At 59.0% G+C, this 22,548-nt stretch overlaps 2 protein-coding genes across 9 annotated transcripts in view; both read left to right on the top strand.

Moving 5' to 3' along the window:
- Positions 1–98: 98 nt before the first annotated feature.
- Positions 99–12,350, top strand: ZBED1 (zinc finger BED-type containing 1). 2 transcript variants are annotated; one of them, XM_019431176.2, is made up of 2 exons: positions 99–644; positions 8,860–12,350. In XM_019431176.2, the coding sequence occupies exon 2, from the start codon at positions 8,913–8,915 to the stop codon at positions 10,995–10,997; it is 2,085 nt and encodes a 694-aa protein (XP_019286721.2). In that variant the 5' UTR covers positions 99–644; positions 8,860–8,912; the 3' UTR covers positions 10,998–12,350. The 2 variants fall into 2 exon arrangements, with proteins under 2 accessions (XP_019286721.2, XP_053747837.1); XM_053891862.1 differs by lacking the exon at positions 99–644 and adding an exon at positions 3,117–3,232.
- The window catches only part of DHRSX (dehydrogenase/reductase X-linked), a 216,274-nt gene continuing 196,759 nt past the window's right edge, over positions 3,034–22,548 (top strand). For 3 of the 7 annotated variants that reach the window (XR_008418333.1, XR_008418332.1, XM_053891867.1), the window contains exon 1: positions 3,034–3,232. Coding sequence is in view for 5 of the 7 variants with exons in the window: in XM_053891867.1 (XP_053747842.1) it covers positions 3,124–3,232 (109 nt within the window). In the remaining 2 variants the exon portion in view is untranslated. The remainder of the gene's footprint in view (positions 3,233–22,548) is intronic. The other 4 variants (XM_053891865.1, XM_053891868.1, XM_053891866.1 and 1 more) reach the window with 2 other exon arrangements.

Raw genomic sequence — 22,548 nt, 5'->3', positions numbered from 1 at the left:
AAGCAGACAACCTTGTCCAGCTGGAGGCACAGAGATACGGCAGAGGGCAAGGGGCACGCATTGCAAGAAGAGGGGTCTGGGGGACACCTGCCGGGACCAGAGAGGGGCCTCCAGGAGCCCAGGGTTGCCCCCTGCCGACGGCCCCCGAGAGCTCGTGCTCATCCTTGTCCGGGGGATGCCCGCAGGGACCCAGTGGGTGGACGCCCCAGTTTGGACCCCAGGAGACCTTGAGTGGAACCAGTGTCTCGTTTCGAGCAGTTGCATTTGGGGTGATTTATTGCAAGTGTGATAAAAACCAGACTGAAGAAGCTTCTGTGTCTTCCAGATCAGGAAGGTGACTTGGGGGGGGGGTGGTCCCCTAAAAGCACTGCAGGAGGCATCTGGGGCAAGGTCTCAGCTATCAGGATCCCCTTCCCCAGCTCACGGCTGCAGAAACCTCACGATACGGCACTTAGGGGAGACTGGACAAGAGGAGAGGAGGGGACCACATGCCTGTCCTGGCTGCTTTTGCACAAACGCTGAGAAATCCCGCTGCTCACTGGTGAACCCCGGGTTCCACACCCTCGTCGTTTTCACGCTGTGAGCCACAAACTGCCCACCCCACACGGCAGGGGCTGCTGTGGGGAACAGGACACAGGTGACAGGTACGGTGACTCTCCCCGATGGTCTATGCTGGGTGCACCTGGCCGAGCAGGGCAGGCTCATATACTCTGGTCCCGCAGGGCATCCTGGGAAGGCTTCTGGGCCTCAGTTTCCTGATCTGCAGCACAGAAGGTTGCAAAGGCCAGAAGAAACCTTCCGAACCCGGCTGGGGGTTGCGGGAAGGAGCTGTGTGTCCCTGGCATCTTAGAATCGCATGGAAAGCCAGTCCAGGTGGCCGGAGTGAAAGGGTGCCCCCTGCAGTCAGGCCTGGGGGGGGGGGGTTCACCTCCTAGGGGAGGGAGTCCTGGGAGATCCCGGGTCCTGGTGGGGGTCTGGGATCTGGAGGGTTATGGACAGGTGTGGGATCCGGTGGTCTCTCCTAGTGTGTGTGTGTGTGTGTGTGTGTATGAGATTCTAATCTGAATTCAGGTGGCTGTTGGCATTGAGGGCAATATGAGTGGGGGTCTTGGGTTCTGGCAGGTATTGAGGTCCTTGTGGGGTAGCCGGGTTTAGGTGTCCATCGTGGTGGGGGGGTTCTGGGTAGGGGTCTGTGGGGGAGTCTCAGTGAAACTCCAGTGATCCCAACATGAGTCTGGGGGGGGGGGGGGTGCTCAGGTGGGTCCAGGCAGGACTGTGACCAGAAGCAGCCTAGGGAGTCCCCAGCCACGATGTGTGGGGATGTGTGATTCCAGTGGGGTCTGCTGGGGGTCCCTGCGGGAGTCTGGGTGGGGGCCTGCGGGGGTCCTCATAGGACTTTTGTGGTCTGGTAGGGGTCTGGGTGAGGGTCCCTGATTTGAGTGGGGGTCTGGATGGGGGAGTGTGAGGTCTGGGCATGTAGGGTTTTGCACTGTGGAGGAGGGTTGGGTGGGGGCAGGGTCCCGGGGTCTGGAAGGGGTCCCTGGGCAGGACTTCCAGGTTCCGGGAGAGGTCTCTGGTCTGGGCAGGGGCCCCGGGCTGGGGTAGGGTGGGTGGTGCTGTCTGGGTGGGGTCTCGAATCCTACCTCTGGGCAGGGTCCCTAGGTGGGTGACCCGGGTCCAGGAGGGATCTGGAAGGAAGTCCCGGGCAGGGGTCCTAGTCCCAGATCTGGGGTTCAGGCGGGGGCCCTGTGCAAGGCTCCACCGGGGGTTCCTGGGCCAGGGTATGGTGTGTGGGGACCCATGGACCGGGAGAGGGGAGAGGTCCATGGGTGCAGTCCCCTCCTGGGGTTCTGGCATCTGGGTGGAGTTCAGGTCAGGGGTCTTGGGCCTGCGAGGCAGTCACTGGGTAGGGGTTGGGGGTCCGGATGGGGATCTCTGGTCTAGCATCCGGGCTGGGTCCCTACCAAGTGACAGACACAGGGCCCCTGGGCACAGTCGGGCAAGGCCAGGAAGGGGTCCCCGGCTGGGGTCCGGGATCTGGTCGGGGTCGCAGGATCAAGGGAGGGGTCGGGTAGCGGTGGAGTTTCCAGGGAAGGGGTCCAGGGTCCGGGCAGGGTCAGGCAGGGTGTTTGGGGAGGGGGTCTGGAGGCGGAGTCGGGGAGGCACCAGGCGGGGATCCAGGGTGTGGGCCGGTGAGGGAGGAGTCTCGGAAGGGGGGCTAGAGTCCGGGCAGGGGTCCAGGGTCCGGATCTGGTTCCGGGCAGGGGTCCATGGTCAGGCAGGGCTCTCGGGCCGGGGTCCAGGGTTGGGTTTGGGTCAGGGAGGGGTTCCCAGGCGGGGGTCCGGGGTGTGGGCAGGTCCCCAGGCGGGGTTCCGGGGTCATGGCAGGGTCCCCGGGGCGGGGTGGGGGTGGGGGGTGTTGGGATGGGGGTCCAGGGTCGGGCAGGGTCCGCGGGCGGGGGTCCGGGGTCAGGGCGGTTACCCGGGGTCTGGGCCTCTGGCGGGGGCCCCGGGCGGGGTTTGGGGCTCGTGGGTCGCATCGGGGTGAGGGCGGGGGCCCCGGGCGGGGGATGGGGGGCAGGGGCCCGGGGCGGGGGTCCGGAATCGGGGGTTGGGTCGGGGTCAGGGAGGGGGCCCGGGGTCGGGGCGGGGTCAGGGCGGGGACCGCAGGCGGGGGGCGGGGGTCAGGTCCGGGTCACGGCGGGGGTGCCTGGCGGGGGGTTGGGGCGGGGTCCCTGGCGGGGTTCGGGGTTCGCGTCGGGGTCAGGGCGGGGGTCGGGTGTCGGGTCGGGGTCAGGGCGGGGTCCCGGGCGGGGTTCGGGTCGGGGTCACGGCGGGGGCCCGGGGTCGGCTGCGGGCCCCGGGAGGGGGTCGGGGGGGTTGGGGCGGGGTCCCTGGCGGGGTTCGGGGGTCGCGTCGGGGTCAGGGAGGGGGGTCGGGGCGGGGGCCCCGGGCGGGGGAGGTCGTGGGGGGGGGGGGAGGTCGGGGCGGGGGTCCCGGCTCCCGGGCCGGGGCGGGCGCGGAGGGCGGGCCGCGCGGGCGCGTTTCCGCCGGCCGGTGTCGCGCCGGGTCCCGGGGGCGGGCGGCGGCGGCGGGCGGCGCGGAAGCGGCGGCCGGGCAGCCATGTCGCCTTTGTCTGCGGCGCGGGCGGCCCTGCGGGTCTACGCGGCGGGCGCGGCGGTGGTGTTGGCGCAGCTGCTGCGGCGCTGCCTCGGGGGCTTCGCGGAGCCAGGTCAGCGGGGCTGGGGGGGAGGGGGCGGCGCGCTCGTCGCTCGGCGGGGCCGGGGGGGGGGGGGGTTGGCGGGGGTGGGAGGCGCGGGCGGGCCGGCTGCAGGGGGGAGGCGCGCGGCGCGGCGGGCCGGGGCGGGGCGGGGGGCGAGAGGGCCCCGGGGCTCCTCGCTGCCGCCGGGCCGGGGCCGGGGTCTCCCGGAAGCCCCCCCCTCCCCCGCTCCCCGGCCCTGGGGCTGCCGTGCGCGCCGCCGGGGGTCCCCGCGGGGACGGGGCGCGCGGGGCCGCCCCGGAGGTGCCCCCTTCCCCTCCCCCAGCCCCGGGCGCGGCGGCGGCGGCGGCGGCGGCCTCTTCCCGGAAGGCCTGGCCGGGGCCCGCTCGGTGCCCGCGCCCGGAACAGCGCCCCGCTGCGCCCGGAGCTCCGGGTCGGGACCCGCCGGCGCGCCGGGCAGCGGTGGGGACCGGCCGCGTGGCCGCGGACCCCGCCGCCGGGAGGCCCCGGTGCGCGCGCGGCCTCACGGGGACCCGGGGCCCCCCCTCCGGCGGGTGCGCACGGGCCGCGGGTTATTTTTAGGCCACAGAGGAGTCCTTTCCCAAACACGGCGCTCGCCGGGAGCTGGGCTAGTGCGCTACCTTGCAGTCCGTACCCCCGGCTCTGCTGCCGCCTGCGGAGGGGGTCCCAGGGAGCTGTGCCAGTCCCTGGAGGACCCCGCAGGACCCCCCTCACCCCCCGCCCCACACCCCGAGACGCGCCACACGGAGAGCAGAGCGTGTGTTGTCGCCAAAATACAGCTGAGCCTTGAACGACTCCGGCCTCAAGCGTGCAGTTTCACCCACATGCGAGTTTTCTGGGTTTTTGTGTTTGTGTTTGTGTTTGTTTTTGTTTTGCACAATGACACCACACCACTCCGAGTGCGTTTTCTCTCCCTTCCCATTTTCTTAATCACCTTTCCTTTTCTGTAACTTCCTTCATTGGAAGAACACAGCGTCTTCTACTTGATACACAAAGTAGGGGCCAGCGCGCCGTGCCTGGGACCCGTGAGGCTCCGGGTCCACACTCACGAACTGTGTGCGAAGCCGCAAGTTCCGAGCCGGCTTTCCAGGCTGGGGGCACTTGGCCCCCACTCACCCCCACGTTGTTCAAGATCCAACTGTACTTTTCAGTTCCGCCCTCTAGCCGCTAACGGAGGGGAGGGGAGTGGGGGGGGGGGGAGGGGGGCTCTGGGTCAGCCCTGAGAGCCTCAGCTGTGAGTAGGAAGAAGAGATTGTTTTTGGGGAGCCCCACCCTCCCCAACCTACACTCAGGGAAGTGAATCTTTGATTTTTACCTGAGTTTTGTGTCGTCTGATACACTGATGTTTGGTATTTTCTAACACATTTATAGGCAGTAGAAGCCAAGGCAGCGGAGGTGGGGGGTGACGAGCCAGCCAGTACTGGGAAGTCAACTGGTGTCTTTTGAATCAGCTTGGGCACAGTGACGAGCTACGGGCAAGCCGCCCCAAGTTGTAGGATGTGGTGGCTTCTGTGTTTCCATGTGATTTCGCTTTTAGACGGGCCCCTATCTAAGGCTCTGTCGCCTGTGTAGGAGCCCGTCCACGGGGTTCCCAGAAAAGAGGTTCAATCTGGCAACGGGATTTGAACTTGCATGTTTCAAGAACTTGTTTCTGTGTGTTGGAGCTGACGGCTTGGTCTGGTCTTTCCACTTGTTGATCAAAAAAAAAAAAAAACAAACAAACCAAAAAAAAAAACCAAAAAACGGTGAAAATACAAGCCAGTCCTGAAGTCACATGTCTGCCAGAGGAGTCCTTATCTGTGCCCCAGAACTGGATCGTTACATATAAAGATGAACTTTTTCCTGGTGGCCCCACGCGAACCCCCCCGCCTGTCTGTGCGTTAGAGACAATTTTAGATACTGTGGGAAGAGGGGGTCTCCTCTGAGGTCTGCTGGTTGCCGGTTGCCCACGCCTTGCTGTGCCTTTTAAACCTTTTGTGATCTTCTCCTCCCCAGACCGCACCTTTGAAGGAGAGCCAGTGAACTTTGTCCTGGGGGCCTCGAGCTAAACAGTAAAAAGCTGAGTGTTTTTGTGTGAACTCAGACCAGGAGGTGGCTCTTGTACCTTTTGTTTATTTGTTTTATTTTTTAATGCTTATTTATTTATTTGTTATTTTTGGGGACAGACAGAAAGAGCATGAGCAGGGGAACGGCAGAGAGAGAGAGAGAGAGAGAGAATTATAGAATCGGAAGCAGGCTCCAGGCTCCGAGCTGTCAGCACAGAGCCCACCGCGGGGCTCGAGCCCACGCACCGTGAGATCATGCCCTGAGCCGAAGTTGGACGCTTAAGCAATGGAGCCAGCCAGGCGCTTGTCTCTTGCACGTTTTATAAAAGGGGTTTCACGTGGCAGGCATGATGTCTGATGTCATTCAGACTGTATGCGGGTAAGAAATAAAAAGAGCTAAGAGGTGAGCGGTCCTGCCTGCTAACATTTCTCAATTTCTTAAAATTGATCCACAAACAAGATCGTTACAGACTCAGGAATGAATGTTGGTCATGTCTTTTTAGAGACGGCGTACCAACAAACCGAGTTCCCATGAGATGGTCTCATTTCCAGATTTTTTGTGTGGTCAACCCCGGCCAGACGGCCCATCACACGCTGAGGTGTATCTATCCGTCATATCTTAAAAATACACGATTATTATTATTATTATTATTTTACCGCATTTACTATCCCAATGTCATCGCAACGCCCAAGCACTGGCCTCAAACCTTCCAGAAATTGCCGTGTTGTCTGGGGACACCTCCTCACATTGGCACCATCAACGGAGGGTTTGTCTGTTGCAAATTAACACGTCTCGATGCATCAGTGAGTTTTGAAAAGGAGAGAAAATCGACTTGATGTGTTTCAGGGCGCCGTTCTGATATTGCAGAAAATTCTTAAAAATTCTGTGTGGGGGGCGTCTGTGTGGTTCAGTTGGTTGAGCGTCTGATTTCAGCTCAGGGCATGATCTCACGGTCTGTGGGTTTGAGCCCTGCGTTGGGCCGGATTCTGTGTCTCCCTCTCTCTCTGTCCCTCCACCACCCATGCTCTGTCTTTCTGTCTCTCTCTCAAAAGTAAATAAACGTTAAAAAATGCATACATAAAATCACAGAAGTCAATGATGTGTTATTAGCAGTGACACAGTTTTTTCAGTTGAAAAAAAATAAGGACATTTCTCCAGGAGGCAAAGGAGGCTAGCGACTGTCGCGGCCCTGTGTTCGGTGTTGGCCATTCGCTGGTCTCTTGAGTGCCGGGACTTCTGGAAGGTGGCAGGCTCTGTGTCCACTGCCCTCCCCCACCCCTCGGGATGTGCTGTTTGGGAAGGATACTGACCGCTCTCTGAAAAAGGCAAGAGCTTGCGGTCCCCCGGGGGTGGGGGGGGGGGGGGGGTTCTTGGGGACGGTCCCCCAGAGGTCCTTGGAGCACCCGCCAGTATGAGCTGTGAAAGGCGGCCTTGAAGAAACCTTTACAGGTGGCCGTGTCCGCATGGATCTCATAGACCGCGGAAGGCAGCCCTGCCCGGTGGCCTTCCAGGGGCTCACAGGAAGCCGTCACCTGCTGTCCTGGGCCGTGGGCGGCGGGGAGGGGGAGGGAGGCTGAGTTTCTGACCTAGCTGTGTGCACCAAGGGGAAGAAACCAACTAGAAGACTCGCCCGCCCTCAGGCCCTGCTTGGGATGCCGCCGGGATTGTGTGCAACCCTCGGTCGGGGTCTCCTGACCTCATTCCGCTAAATTAAAGACACGTGTTCTAACGAAGATGACGCGGCAGGGAGACTGGACACCTGGGACACCCACATGGTGTTCCTCGGGTCCGACGTTCCCCTTCCGGAACCAGGGTGCCGCACTGTTCGTGGATCCTTGACTGTCCACCTGACCTGGAGACTCCGCGCCCCGTATCTTGGCTCCTTACCTGGAGCGGGTCACAGCTGTGGTGCCCTCTATGCCGCCCGGGGACCATAATGCCCCGTCCGGGGTATTGTGACATCTTCCTGAAAAGCCTCAGGCAGGCCAGCGTGGAGGGGCGTGCCTGCCTGTGAGGACACGGGGGCCTTCGCGGCATGGTGTTGACACTCAGTATCTTTTAAAGTTTCACCTTTGTCCTAGGACTGTCCTGGGTCAGCCTTACCTAAGTGCCACTGGCTTACAATGTCAGAAATCCATCCTTTCCCAGCTCTGGAGATCAGATTCTGAGATCCAGGTGGGGCGGGACCACTGAGACCCAGGAGGGGCAGGGCCACTGAGATCCAGAAGGGGCAGGGCCGCTGAGATCCAGGAGGGGCAGGACCACTGAGATCCAGGGGGGGCAGGACCACTGAGATCCAGGCAGGGCAGGGCCGCTGAGATCCAGGCAGGGCCGCTGAGATCCAGGAGGGGCAGGACCACTGAGATCCAGGCCCGTCTGAGCCCACTCCCTCCAGAGGCTCCAGGGGAGGGTCCTTCCTGCCTTTTCCACTTCTGGGGGCTCCTGGCGTCCCTGGACTTGAGGCTGTGTCCCTCCCATGACCTCTTCTTGACATCCTTCACCTAATCACAGCCGGTCCTATTTCAAATGTGGTTCCGTTTCCAGGTTCTGGGAGTACCTGCATTTCGGTGGGAGGTCTGGTCGTCGGTTTCCTGTGCACCCTGAGATTTTGTTCTGACCACGTCTCCAATACTCAGAAAATGCCTGATTGGTGTAGTTTGCCTTGTGACGCCCCTGAGCACTTTATGGTGGGTTAAAACGTTGCAGACCTAACAGAGACCTTTCGACAGAACCCAGCTGCCCTTTTGGGCATCTGCGCCCTGACTGGCGGCTCCAAGAGGCCAGACTCTGGGGCTGCAGGGACGGCGGGCGCCCTGGGGCCTGTCTCCTAGGCCATGAAAACCTCCCCCCCGAGAGCCTGGCGTTGCTGGACCCGTGCACAGCAAATGCATATTTCTGCGCACAGGGGCGCATTTTGAGAAGCTCCCGGAATCACGATGTCCGTTCCTGCCCCCACGACGTTCCCGATCACGGACGTGCCCAAGCTCAAAAGGGAGTGTGCCATGTTCCCAAAGGCGTCGCTTTAAACTGTCAAATTTGGAGGACAAAAAAAACAAAAAAAAAATTGCTATGCCTGTTAGGCAACGTAAAGGCTCTCCTGTCAAAAGTGAAATCCTGTGTTTGCTTCCTGGACGCCGTGCGCCTCTCGTCCTCGCTCCTAAAACGAGGCTTGAGCAGGCGGTGGTGGTGGGTCCTCCGGGGTCCTTGGGGACGTGGGCTTCCGCACGCAGCGAGCAGTGTCCCCGAGAGTGGCCCCTCCCGGCAGGTGCCCGGTTGGCGGACGCGGTAGCACAGGAAACCATAAACAGCCAACATGAGGAAGGAGCTATGAGGACAGAGAAACCCACAGACGTGCATGTTCTCAGACGCGCGGAGGCGTCCCCGCACGTGGGACTGAGCTGCGGGAAGACAGCACTCAGCCCAGCCGCGCGAGCGAGCCCCCTCCGCTTTGCCAAAGCCACGCACGCCCCGGTCGGGTCCCCGTGCCCCGCGGCCTGCAGACCGCGTGCTCGCTCCCTCTTCGCCCGTGCCTGGGTCCCTTCTCACGCTGTGTTTGTCTTCCTGGCTCCCAGCAGGTGCGCAGGAATGAGTGGAGGCCCCCCAGGCGGGCCGCGGCACAGAAGCCATGGAGGCGAAGGGCCTGGACCCGTCCCAGACGGACCTCAAGTTAGTGGCCCACCCGCGCGCCAAAAGCAAAGTGTGGAAGTACTTTGGCTTTGACACGAACGCCGAGGGATGCATCCTGCAGTGGAAAAAGATATACTGTCGCATCTGCATGGCTCAGATTGCCTACTCCGGGAACACCTCCAACCTGTCCTACCACCTGGAGAAGAACCACCCCGACGAGTTCTGCGAGTTCGTCAAGAGCAACACGGAGCAGATGCGCGAGGCCTTCGCCACCGCCTTCTCCAAGCTGAAGCCCGAGGCCTCCCAGCTGGCCCCGCAGGACACGCTGGCCGCCAAGGCCGGCCACGGCCACGAGAGCAAGCGGCAGCAGGAGCTCACGGCCGCCGTGCTCGGCCTCATCTGCGAGGGCCTGTACCCCGCCTCCATCGTGGACGAGCCCACCTTCAAGGTGCTGCTGAAGACGGCCGACCCCAGGTACGAGCTGCCCAGCAGGAAGTTCGTGTGCAGCAAGGCCATCCCCGAGAAGTACGGCGCCGTGCGCGAGGCCGTCCTCAAGGAGCTGGGCGACACCTCCTGGTGCGGCATCTCCACCGACATGTGGAGGAGTGAGAACCAGAACCGGGCGTACGTGACGCTGGCCGCCCACTTCCTGGGCGGCGGGGCCCCCGGCTGCCTGTCCGTGGGCTCCCGCTGCCTGAAGACGTTCGAGGTCCCCGAGGACAACGCGGCCGAGTGCATCACCCGGGTCCTGTACGAGGCCTTCATCGAGTGGGGCATCGGCAGCAAGGTGTTCGGGGCCACCACGGACGGCGGCAAGGACATCGCCAAGGCGTGCTCCCTGCTGGACATCTCGGTGCAGATGCCCTGCCTGGGCCACACGTTCAACGCGGGCATCCAGCGTGCCCTGCAGCTCCCCAAGCTGGCCGGGCTGCTCGGCCGCTGCTGCAAGCTGGTGGAGTACTTCCAGCAGTCCGCGGTGGCCATGTACATGCTCTACGAGAAGCAGAAGCAGCAGAACGTGGCTCCCTGCATGCTGGTCAGCAACCGCGTGTCCTGGTGGGGCAGCACGCTGGCCATGCTCCAGCGCCTGAGGGAGCAGCAGTTCGTTATCGCCGGCGTGCTGGTGGAGGACAGCAACAACCACCACCTGATGCTGGAGGCGGCCGAGTGGGCCACCATCGAGGGCCTGGTGGACCTGCTGCAGCCCTTCAAGCAGGTGGCCGAGATGCTGTCCGCCTCCAAGTACCCCACCATCAGCATGGTGAAGCCCCTGCTGCACATGCTGCTGAACACCACCCTCAACATCAAGGAGACCGACTGCAAGGAGGTCAGCATGGCCAAGGAGGTGATCGCCAAGGAGCTGTCCAAGACCTACCAGGAGACGCCGGAGATCGACATGTTCCTCAACGTGGCCACCTTCCTGGACCCCCGCTACAAGCGTCTGCCCTTCCTGTCCGCCTTCGAGAGGCAGCAGGTGGAGAACAGGGTGGTGGAGGAGGCCAAGGGGCTTCTGGACAAGGTCAAGGAGGGCGGCTACCGGCCGGCGGAGGACAAGATGTTCGCGCTGCCCGAGGAGCCCCCGGTCAAGAAGCTGGTGCTGGCGTCCACGCCGCCGCCCACCAGCGTCATCAACAGCATGCTGGCCGAGATCTTCTGCCAGACGGGGGGCGCGGAGGACCAGGAAGAGTGGCACGCGCAGGTGGTCGAGGAGCTGAGCAACTTCAAGTCGCAGAAGGTGCTGGGTCTCAACGAGGACCCGCTCAAGTGGTGGTCCGACCGCCTAGCCCTCTTCCCCGTGCTGCCCAAGGTGCTGCAGAAATATTGGTGCGTGGCGGCTACCCGCGTCTTCCCGGAGCGGCTCTTCGGCTCGTCCGCCAACGTGGTCAGCGCCAAGAGGAACCGCCTGGCCCCCGCGCACGTGGACGAGCAGGTCTTCCTGTACGAGAACGCGCGCAGCGGCGCGGAGGCCGAGCCCGAGGACGAGGACGAGGGCGAGTGGGGCCTGAACCATGAGCACATATTCCCCCTGGGCGACGCCGTGCACGCCGGCTTCTTTGGCATCAGGGACAGCGGCTTCGTGTAGATGCCGCGGTGGGGGCGGGGGGGGGGGCGGGGCATCACCACGAAGCTGACCCTTGATGCGTGGTCCGCTGTAAATACCCACCGTGCGCACCTGCGCGCATGCGCGTGCGCGGCCGGTGCCGTCACCAACGCAGGCGCAGGACGCAAACGCGCGGCTGTCTGCATCCAGGAGCAGCCGCTCCGCGCGTTTCCTGGGAGAGCCTCCATGCGCCCCAGCGGAAGGGCACAAATCAACTAGGAAACTTCTGGAAGCCCCTTTCCCCACCCGCTGGCTGGATGCTGATTGCAACTGTAAAGCCCCAGAGATCCCCAGCCAGGAGGGGAAGGGGGAGAGGCTCCTTTCTCTTGCCACCCCCAAGGACGGAGTACTCCCGACCCAGAGAGTTTGGGATAATCCCCAGGCATGGGGAAAAAGAAAAAAAGAAAGAAAAAAATCAAAGCTCCCATGTCCTTCCGTCGCCAGACGCCGTCATACAAGGACTTTACGCATCTGGGGCACTGATGCACTCACGTTTACTCTCGAATTGACCTTGGCACCTTGCGTGCGGGCTGGAAGGATGCGCGCGCTCTTTCAGCCCAAGTGCCTCCTGTTTGCAAGACAGACCGGCTCTAGGTTTCGTGCGATGCGTTCCAAAGGCGCGTGGGCGGCAGTCGCGTCCCCAACAGCAGGGAGAGAGGTGTTTTGTGCCTTTCCCACGGGCGTCTCTGCCCACTCGAGCCCCCATGCGCTTTGTGGGCGTGGTTCTTTCTAAGGCCTGCACCGCCGGCAGCTTCAGCCCTGCCCGTGGCTGTTTGTGTGTGTGTGTCTGTGCGATGCTTCCAAGGGCTGGTTTCTCCACCGTGTTTCTCAGGATGCGAATAAGGCCCCCGCACCCTTCCAAGCCCTGCTTGTACAGAATACCAGGGGCTTGCATGTACCCAGAGTGATTTAATGGGAATCCGGGGCAAGGGACCCTTCCGTTCTGTCTTTTAAACTCGGCACCGTGAGGGCCCCCCCCCCCCCCCATTTAAAAACAAAACAAAACAAAACAAAAAGCAAAAAAACTACCACTGGGTACTTAAGGGTCGCTGTGGCTCAACAGGCAAGCTGCTGGCGACATTGTGCAGGGCCCCGGCTTCTGAGAGCGTCACGGTCGATCACCAACCGGGATTGGTCCGTGTCCTCTGGGAGGTGACTCCCCCCCCCCCCCCCCCCCCCCCCGTGTCTACAGGCCCAGGCTTGTATCTTGACGCCAACAACTGACTATGAGCCTTCCCCACGGGATTTCTTTCTTTCCTTTCTTTCCTTTTTCTTATTTAACGCTTTGGAATTTGACTCTTGTTGAATAAACCGGAGAAACAAATGAGCTGCTAATGAATTTGTCTGATGTGTGTTCATCACGAAAGAAGCAGTCGAACCACAAGGGAGGCGTTGGTTGGTTTGTTTAAGGGATTTTCTGGCCCTCGAAGAATGAGTTCACTGTGCTTTGTTCTGAGGTCCTTGGAGATGAGAAAAGGTGTGGTCCCCTCCGGATATTTGTGCATCCCACTTATGTGTGTGAATAAAGCTGCCACCTGGTGACGTGATGCCAGGAGGAGCAGGCATTTGCCTTTTCCTTCACTGGGTTGGCTTAGGAGGCAAATGGTTTTGTTTATTTATTTTTGAGAGAGAGAGAGAGACAGACAGAGCATGAGCAGACGAGGGGCAGACAGAGAGGGAGACACAGAGTCCAAAGCAGGCTCCAGGCTCTGAGCTGTCAGCACAGAGCCTGTCCTGGGGCTTGAATTTGTGAACTGTGAGATTATGACCTGAGCCGAAGTTGGTTGCTTTACCAACTGAGCCACCCAAGGGACAGACAACAACAAAAAAATTTTTTTGCACACACACGTATTGAGTTGAGGCCTCTTTTTAGTCTTGTGAACCTGCCCACTGCATCGTGTTCCCTGGGATGCACATCTGTCTCTGTGTGTCCCCGGTGGGCACTGTGGGGGTCCGTGAGCACTGCTTATGTGCACACAGCCCCCAGCCTATCTGCACTCTCTTGTCTGGGTCTACACAGCACATCTGGGTTTATGCTTGCATCTTCTAAAGCCCTAAGTCTGACCTGGGTTTGTTGTTGTTTTTTTTTTTTTTTTTATCTTTGGTTCTTTTTTTTTCTTTTTTTTTCTTTTTTCTTTTCTTTTCTTTTCTTTTCTTTCTTTTCTTTTCTTTTCTTTCCTTTTTTCTTTTCTTTTCTTTTCCTTTCCTTTCCTTTCCCTTTTCTTTTCTCTTCACTTTTCTCTTTTCTTTTCTCTTTTTCCTTGTTCGTCTTCTGCAGGAGGGCGTCATTTTAACTCTGTTTTATAACAGCCCCAAGAAGGCTGAGAAAAGGAGCCAGAGTGAACCCTGTGCACCTGTGACCCTGTGTGTGCACAGATGGTGTGCGCAAGTCTCCCATCCATTGTGCGTCTCTTGTGTGAAACAGTCTGGCCCTTCTGACTGGGTTTGTACTGCTTGCAAACGTAACAGCCACGTATGAACACAGACACCATTCTTACTGCTGGGCAGGGACAGGGGTCTAACAAGGAATGGGCTGCCCACCCTTTGCCCGAGGGCTGCAGTGGGCTCGTCCTCGATGCTGTGCTCCCGGAGCTCACCACCTGTGCGTCCTCTGCTGGGGTCAAGGCACAGGGAAGCTTTTCTTCCCTGTGTGGTGGCGATGTGCAAGACTGCTTATCTGTGGTCAGGTCCAACTGTGTCCATCCATCCATCCATGCAGGCATGTATCCAGCCAGCCAGCCAGCCATGTATCCATCTATCCATCCATCCATCCATCCATCCATCCATCCATCCATCCATCCACTCACCCATTCATATATCCATCCATCTATCCATCCATCCATCCATCCATCCATCCATCCATCCATCCATCCACTCACCCATTCATATATCCATCCATCTATCCATCCATCCATCCATCCATCCATCCATCCATCCATCCACTCACCCATTCATATATCCATCCATCTATCCATCCATCCATCCATCCATCCATCCATCCATCCATCCATCCATCCACTCACCCATTCATATATCCATCCATCTATCCATCCATCCATCCATCCATCCATCCATCCATCCATCCATCCATCCACTCACCCATTCATGTATCCATCCATCCATCCATCCATCCATCCATCCATCCATCCATCCATTCATCTGGGTCTGCAGTGTTTCTGTGTCTTCCTGGCCAGGTCGTTCTTGGGTTCCCTCATGCTGTTGCACACCTGATCCTCAAGGCAGCCCCTCCCAGTGTCTGTGAAGTGAGGCCCTGCAATGTGGCCGAGCTGTTCTTGTGACATTTCAGAGCTCAGGGCTGCAGCTTGTGGCCTCACTCAGCTTCGCCAGGGTGGCCCCCTTGGCCACGTTTTTCTGACCATTGGCGGCTTCCTTTCTCTGTCCGTGCAGGTGGAAGGTCACGTTTCCTTGGGCGGCTGCAACAGTCCTGGTGAAGCCTCCTGTCCTCTGCTGGGTCCCGAGGGATGCACACTGGCCCCATGCTCTTAGCACACAGGCACCTCGGCCGTTTGAGACAATCCTGTGCGCAGAACCCGGTTCCCAAGACATGGCCTGCAGCCACCGTGTAGACATTCCCTGCTTGCCAGACACATAGACCCAGGGTCCCTCCTGGACCAGTGACTCCCAGCCTTCCTCGTCCCTGGGTTCTTTGGGTGCTGGTGCATGTCAGGGCCCTGTAGGCTGTTTCTGCAAGGCTGGCGGTCTCCGTGCGGCCCCTCTGTTCATGCTGTCCACATTCCTTTCTCTGGGCACATTCTCAGACTCTCCGCTCAGCTCTCAGACCTCTGGCCACAGACAAGGTCCGTCCCACCTCCTGCATCCAGTGGCTTCTCCATTGTCCCAGACATGCTGCATTCTCCCGGTGACAGGAGACAAGGCGTGCGTTTCGCAGGGGACCGACAGCAGATGGGGGGGCACATTCCTCAGGAGCAGCTTCCTTGGGGATGTGGGCCGTCGCAATCTCGGTTAGGATGATGGAGCCCTGTGGCCTCTGCACCTGTCTCTGAAGTGCGTTTCATCTCAGCGGTTTGGGGTGGGGGTACGTTTTTCCTAAGAAGCTCATGGCTGGGTTTTCCCAGAAAGGACCTGGTGACTGTACAGCAGGCAGGAAGGACGATGTCTCATGCACAATGTTGGGGACATCGGCGCTGCTCTTTATGGGCAGATGGCAACGTCACCGTAATTACGTCCATGTTAATTTGTTATGTACTAGTAAGCTTTGTGATTCTGTGTCTGCATGGGATGGATTCTGTGTTTATATATATCCTATTTATATCTGTTTATGTCTATAGTCTATTGTATATTCTCCCTGCCTATCAATTCCCTATCTATTATGTATGTATTATTTGTCTCTCAGTGTATCCATCCATCCGTCACCCACCCATCCATCCTTCCATTCATCCCTCCCCTGCATCCATTCATCCATCCATCTGTCTATCCATCCATCCATCTATCCGTCCATCCATCCATCCATCCATCCAACCACCCACCCATTCAACCATCCATTCATCCGTCCATCCATGATGCATCCTCCATCCTCTATATTCATCCCTCCATCCATCCATCCCTCCCTTCCATTCATCCACCCATCCATTCATCCATCAACTGTCCATTTGTCTATCCATCCATCCATCCATCCATCTATCCATCCATCCATCCATCCATCCCCTATATTCATCCCTCCATCCATGCATCCCTCCCCTCCATGTATCCACCTATCCATCCGTCCATCCAGCCAGCCAGCCAGCCAGCCATCACCCACCCATCCATCCTTCCATTCATCCCTCCCCTGCATCCATTTATCCATCCATGCGTCCATCCATCCATCCATCCATCCATCCATCCATCCGTGCATCCATCCAGCCGTATATTCATCCCTCCATCCATCCATCGCTTCCTTCCCTCCCTCCATCCATCCCTCCATCCATCATTCCCCTATATTCATCCCTGCATCCATCCATCCATCCATCCATCCATCCTTCCATCCATCCATCCATCCAGTCAGCCAGCCAGCCAGCCCTATATTCATCCCTCCATCCATCCCTTCCCTCCCTCCCTCCATCCATCCCTCCATCCATCATTCCCCTATATTCATCCCTGCATCCATCCATCCATCCATCCATCCTTCCATCCATCCATCCATCCATCCAGTCAGCCAGCCAGCCAGCCCTATATTCATCCCTCCATCCATCCCTTCCCTCCCTCCCTCCATCCATCCCTCCATCCATCATTCCCCTATATTCATCCCTGCATCCATCCATCCCTGCATCCATCCATCCCTGCATCCATCCATCCATCCATCCAGTCAGCCAGCCCTATATTCATCCCTCCATCCATCCATCCATCCATCCATCCATCCATCCATTCATCATTCCCCTATATTCATCCCTCCATCCATCCACCTATCCATCCATCCAGCCAGCCAGCCAGCCAGCCATCTATCCATCCATCCACCCACCCATCCATCCTTCCATTCATCTCTCCCCTGCATCCATTTATCCATCTGTGCATCCATCTGTCTATCTGTCCATCCGTCCATCCATCCATCCTTCCCCTATATTCATCCCTCAGTCCACTCATGCCTCTCCTGCATCCATTCATCCAACCATCCATGTATCTCCTATGTCCTATATAGAGATGTCCTGTTGGTTTTGTTGTTCTGGAGAACTCTGACCACCACACAGCCACGCATCTGAATCTGGATCTATTTATTTTTTATGAGGGATTGACACATGCACTTAGGAGACCATGAAGTGTCATGATCTGCCTGCCATGTGATTCATTCTGAGTCTGAAGGTCTGAGAACCAGGGACACCGATGTCCAAGGGCAGGAGGAGATGGATGAGTCACCTCCAGCAGAGACAGCACATTATCCCTCCCTCCACGTGTTTGGTGCTACTCCTGCCGTTCACTGATTAGACCAGGCCCACCCAGAGTGCAGAAAACCCTCGGCTTGACCCAATCCTCCGAATCAAATGTTGATCCCTTCCAGAAACACCCTCACAGACACTCCCAGGAGGAATGAATGCTTCCCCAGCTCTCTGAGCTTCCCTCAACACAGTCAAGTTGGCATGTATGATTCACCATCACACGGGCTGGTTGACGAGAGCACTTGAGTGAATGCAGCTGGGCCAGACGCCCCGACTGTCATGCCCAGTCGACTCTCCCCTTCAACCACACTGCTCAGGGTTTGCTCCCAGCCCACGGGAGGGGAGGAGCTTATATTCACTTGCAAAGCAAGTGCTACTTAGAAATACCCTGCACATGCCCAGGATATGCCCTCTGTGTCTTCAACACGGAGCATATTTTCTTCTACTTATTCTTCCTCCTGGGACAGATATTTCCTTGGCGGTTGGCTCTTCCTGAACACCACATCTAGCAGAGCCTTGTGTTTCTTTTCCTTTCTTTTCTTTTCTTTTTTCTTTTTTTTTTTTAAAATGAACAGATTTTATTTTATTTTTTAGAGGAGTTTTAGGTGCACACACAGCAAAGTTGAGGGGAAAATACAGAAATGTCCCTGGTTTCCCTGCATAGTTGAATTTACATGAGACTTTACGCCTGGCGTTGTACAGACTGTGGATTTGCACACACGTACGGTGATGCGTGTCCATCATCAGAGTGATGTACAGACCCACGGCACGGCCCTAAACATTGTCTGTGCTTGCCCTCCTCATCCCTCCCTCCCCAGCCCCTGCCGGCAGCCCATCTTTCTTCTGTCCCCATGGCTTTGCCTTTTCCAGAATGTCTTATAGCTGGAATCACACAGGATGAAGCCTTTTCAGACTTTTTGGTTTTTTTCCACTTAGTAATGTGCATTGAAGGTAATTTCGTGTCTTGTCACGGCTGGAGAGCTCATTTCTATTTCACACTGAATAATATTCCCTTGCCTGCGTGGGCCCCGGTGTATGCATCCATCCACCTGCCCAAGGACAGTTTGGTCCCTTGTGAAATAAATCAGGACAGATGGGTTAGGACCACACAAGGATGCAGCTTCCTCCGGTCACAAGATGAGACGTCCTCCGGCACTTGGGTCATCTGGGTGCCTTATCCACGGCCCCTTGGCCCCGCTGGCCGTCCGCTGCCCAAGTCCCTGCCGTGTCTGTTGCTGACTTCTTGTTTCTTCCACCCGTATGTTCACCCTGCTTTTCCAGGGAACCAGCCATACGAAGGGAATGTGTGCAGAGCCCTGTGGGTCTTGGGATCGTACTGGCATATTTCTTGGGATTGCCGCTCTGATCTGTTGTTGTCCTCACTCGGGGCAGTGGCTTCTCACACGAAGGAGCTCACTCCCTTAGCTGGGTCCGATCTTCCAGGCGGTGGCCGTGGGCGCCTGTTGTACAACACGGCGTATATTTTCTGATGGTCAATTTTATGCGTCCTGTTGGCTGCGCCGTGCAGTGCGGGCATGTGGTCAAACACCGGTTTGCACGTTGCTAGGAAGATATTTCTCGAGGAGGTAAACATTGCAATCAGCAGACGACCCTCTATACTGTGGGTGGGCCTCGTCTGATCAGTTGAAGGCCTCACAAGAAAGGACACTGAGCTCCCCAGAGGGAGAAGGAATTCTGTCTCCAGGCAGCCTTTGGACTCCGGCCGCAGCCTTAGCTTGTCCATGGGTATCAGCCTCCTGACCGGCCCTGCAGAATGGAGACAGACACCCTCAAATGCATACAATTGCACGAACCAATTCCTTATGTCAAATCTCTCTCTCTGTCTCTGTCTTTCTCTCCTCGTCTCCGCCGGTGTCTGCTGGTCTGTTCTCGGGAGAACCCTGGCGAGTACATACTTTGTGCGTAAGAGACGCGGGGTCCCAGGAATATAAGGGCCAGACTAGTTACTTAGTGAACTGATTTATTTGGAGAGAGAGAGAGAAATATTTAGTTAGCTAATTAGTGAACGGATTTATTTGGAGAGAGAGAGAGAGAGGGAGAGAGAGAGAGAGAGGGTGAGCAGAGGAAGAGCACAGACACACAGAATCCCAAGCAGACTCTGTGCTGTTACCACGAGGCTCGAACCCACTCGCCGCGAGATCATAACCTGAGCCGAAATCAAGTGCCCAACCGACTGAGCCCCCCGCCAGGCGCCCCGTTGTTCACGTTCTTTTGCAAGACGTCTTTGCGCACAAAAGCACGTTCCCTTCATTCCCGAGACCCTTTCGGTGCCACAGAATTAAACGGTGTCTGGACGCGGTCGCCGTGACCCCGCTTTTCCCTGCAGGACTTCTGCACACCCGGGTGTGCGCACAGCTATCCTGTGACCCCTTCCCCAGCCGCTGGCGCTCGCCGGCACGAGGTCGACCCCCCCACGTTCAGGTTCCAGACAAAGAAGAGGGCCCCTCGGGTCTCTACCCGCGAGGTGCACGGGACCTGCCTCTCGCGGTGCCTGCGAACGTGACGCCCTCGCCAAGCTCCCGGGCGTTGGAGGGATTGGTTACTTTTTAACCCGGAGCCGCTCGCAGGTGCACCGGGAAGCTGCTAAGACCCGCGGTGAGTGCTGCCCCCCGCAGGCGGCCTCACCCAAGCTCCCGGGACGGCTGCGTGGCCGCGACCCGGGTACAGCGCAGGCTGCGCCACGCTCGCTCTGCTACCCGCCGGACACGAGCTGCTGTGTGGGGATTCATCCTTCGTCTCTTTGCACCGGCTTTTCAGGGAAGGACACAAGGCACGTGGGGTCGACCCGAGCACCGTCGGGGAGGAAACGGGGCGGGAAGGGGGCCCGGCTCAGCCCCTCCAGCCAGGCTGCCGCGTCCCGGGACGGATGCGCATCCCGCACGGACCTGTGCACGCGTGCGCACCGGTCACGACGGTTTGAATTGGGCTCCCCCCGCACCACCAGAGACACCCTGAGGTCTTAGCCCCTGGTACCTGCCAGGGGGTCGTCTTTGGAAGTGGGGTCTCTGCAGATGGTCAGGTAGGATGCGGTCACTAGGGCTGCGGTCCTTACGAGGAGAGGAGATCAGGACACAGACACGTAGGGAGGGACGACCACCTGGGGACCCCGGGGAAGACGGCGTCTGTGCACCCAGAGGAGAGGCCTCGGGACAAAGCAGCCTCGGCGGGGCCTGGACCTCAGCCTCCCAGCTTCACCCCTCCTGGACCTCAGACCCCCAGCCCCCACCCTGCCTGGACCTCATACCCCCAGCCTCAGCCCTGCCTGGATCTCAGCCTCCCAGCCTCACCCTGCCTGGACCTCAGACCCCCAGCCTCCACCCTGCCTGGACCTCAGACCTCCAGCTTCCACCCTGCCTGGATCTCAGACCCCCCAACCTCAGCCCTGCCTGGATCTCAGACTCCCAGCCTCACCCCTGCCTGGACCTCAGACCCCCCAGCCTCCACCCTGCCTGGACCTCAGACCCCCAACCTCAGCCCTGCCTGGATCTCAGCCTCCCAGCCTCACCCTTGCCTGGACCACAGACCCCCAGCCTTGGCCCTGCCTGGACCTCAGACCTCCAGCTTCCACCCTGCCTGGACCTCAGACTCCCAGCCTCAGCCCTGCCTGGAACTCAGACCCCCAACCTCACCCCTCCTGGACCTCAGACCCCCAAGCTCAGCCCCTCCTGCAGACCCCCAGCCTCAGCCCTGCCTGGACCTCAGACCCCCCAGCCTCACCCTTCCTGGACCTCAGACCCCCAGCCTCACCCCTCCTGGACCTCAGACCCCCAGCCTCACCCCTTCTGGACCTCAGACCCCCAGCCTCCACCCTGCCTGGACCTCAGTCCCCCCAGCCTCAGCCCTGCCTGGACCTCAAACCCCCAGCCTCAGCCCTGCCTGGATCTCAGCCTCCCAGCCTCACCCCTGCCTGGACCTCAGACCCCCAACCTCCACCCTGCTTGGACCTCAGACCTCCAGCTTCCACCCTGCCTGGACCTCAGACCCCCAGCCTCAGCCCTGCCTGGATCTCAGCCTCCCAGCCTCACCCCTGCCTGGACCACAGACCCCCGGCCTTGGCCCTGCCTGGACCACAGACCCCCAGCCTCCACCCTGCCTGGACCTCAGACCCCCAGCCTCACCCCTCCTGGACCTCAGACCCCCAGCCTCACCCCTTCTGGACCTCCGACCCTCCAGCCTCGCCCCTGCCTGGACCTCAAACTCCCAGCCTCAGCCCTGCCTGGATCTCAGCCTCCCAGCCTCACCCCTGCCTGGACTTCAGACCCCCAGCCTCCACCCTGCCTGGACCTCAGACCCCCAGCCTCATGTCTCCTGGACCTCAGACCCCCAGCCTCCATCCTGCCTGGATCTCAGACTCCCAGCCTCACCCCTCCTGGATCTCAGACTCTCAAATCCAGCCCTGCCTGGACCTCAGACCCCCATACTCAGCCCTGCCTGGATCTCAGACTCCTAGCCTCAGCCCTGCCTGGACCTCAGACCCCCATACTCAGCCCTGCCTGGATCTCAGACTCCCGGCCTCAGCCCTGCCTGGATCTCAGACTCCCAGCCTCTGGTCCTGCCTGGATCTCAGACTACCGGCCTCAGCCCTGCCTGGATCTCAGCCTCCCAGCCTCGGCCCTGCCTGGATCTCAGACTCCTGGCCTCAGCCCTGCCTGGATCTCAGTCCCAGGCTTGGCCCCACCTAGATCTCAGACTCCCAGCCTCCAGGACTGGGAGACAACAGATGTGTGTTGTTGAAGCCCCCAGGTCAGTGGGACATCTTTGGGGAGACCTTCTGTTGCCCTAGACGTAGACAGATAGGCATCATCTTGTACAGAATGGAGGTGAGCTTGGGAACGTGGCAGGTGTGTCTGGTGAGGTCTCAGGCAGGAACTGGGAACAGGTTCTTGGACACTGTGGAGGCAAGGTGGTCTTTGCAATCGAGTGAGGGAGGCCTTGGCTGAGTTGTGTGCTAGTGTTGGGCGGAAGGTAGACCTCACCCGTGGGGGACTTGGACGTTTCGTGGAGTAGATTTCTGAGCAAAGTCTGCTCGGCGTGGGCTGGCTGCTCGCTGCTTACAGGAGAATGCGACACCTGAGGCACACTCCCGTAGGCGGTAGTGAAGCTCCGTGGGGCCAGAACTTGAAGCTTGGGGAGAGCTCTGACCTTGTCCACGTTGCCCAAGCTGAGACCGTGTGCTCTGGACACAATAGCAAGGATGTGGCTGGACTACCGTCTGCTAAAGAGATATGTGTGCGATGTGTGAATGCAGTCGGCCAGTCCGCAGAATATTGCGCGGGATATACTTATGCTGAAATTGGTCGTGTATCGAAATTCAATACATATATGTATTTATTCATTTAAAAAAATTTTTTTAATGTTTATTTATTTTTGAGACAGAGAGAGACAGAGCATGAATGGGGCAGGGTCAGAGAGAGAGAGGGAGACACAGAATCTGAAACAGGCTTCAGGCTCTGAGCGGTCAGCACAGAGCCTGACGCGGGGCTCGAACTCACGGACCGCGAGATCATGACCTGAGCTGAAGTCAGACGCTCAACCGACTGAGCCACCCAGGCACCCCTACATATATGTATTTAAACATCCATCCGTCTGTCCATCCATCCGTTATCTATGTACCTATGTGTCTA

The sequence above is a fragment of the Panthera pardus genome, unplaced genomic scaffold (assembly GCF_024362965.1).
Source record: "Panthera pardus isolate Hobbes unplaced genomic scaffold, ASM2436296v1 HiC_scaffold_27, whole genome shotgun sequence".
Classification (NCBI taxonomy): Eukaryota; Metazoa; Chordata; class Mammalia; order Carnivora; family Felidae; genus Panthera; species Panthera pardus.
Note: the sequence above shows the minus strand (reverse complement) of the source record. Positions and strands in the feature narration are given on the sequence as shown.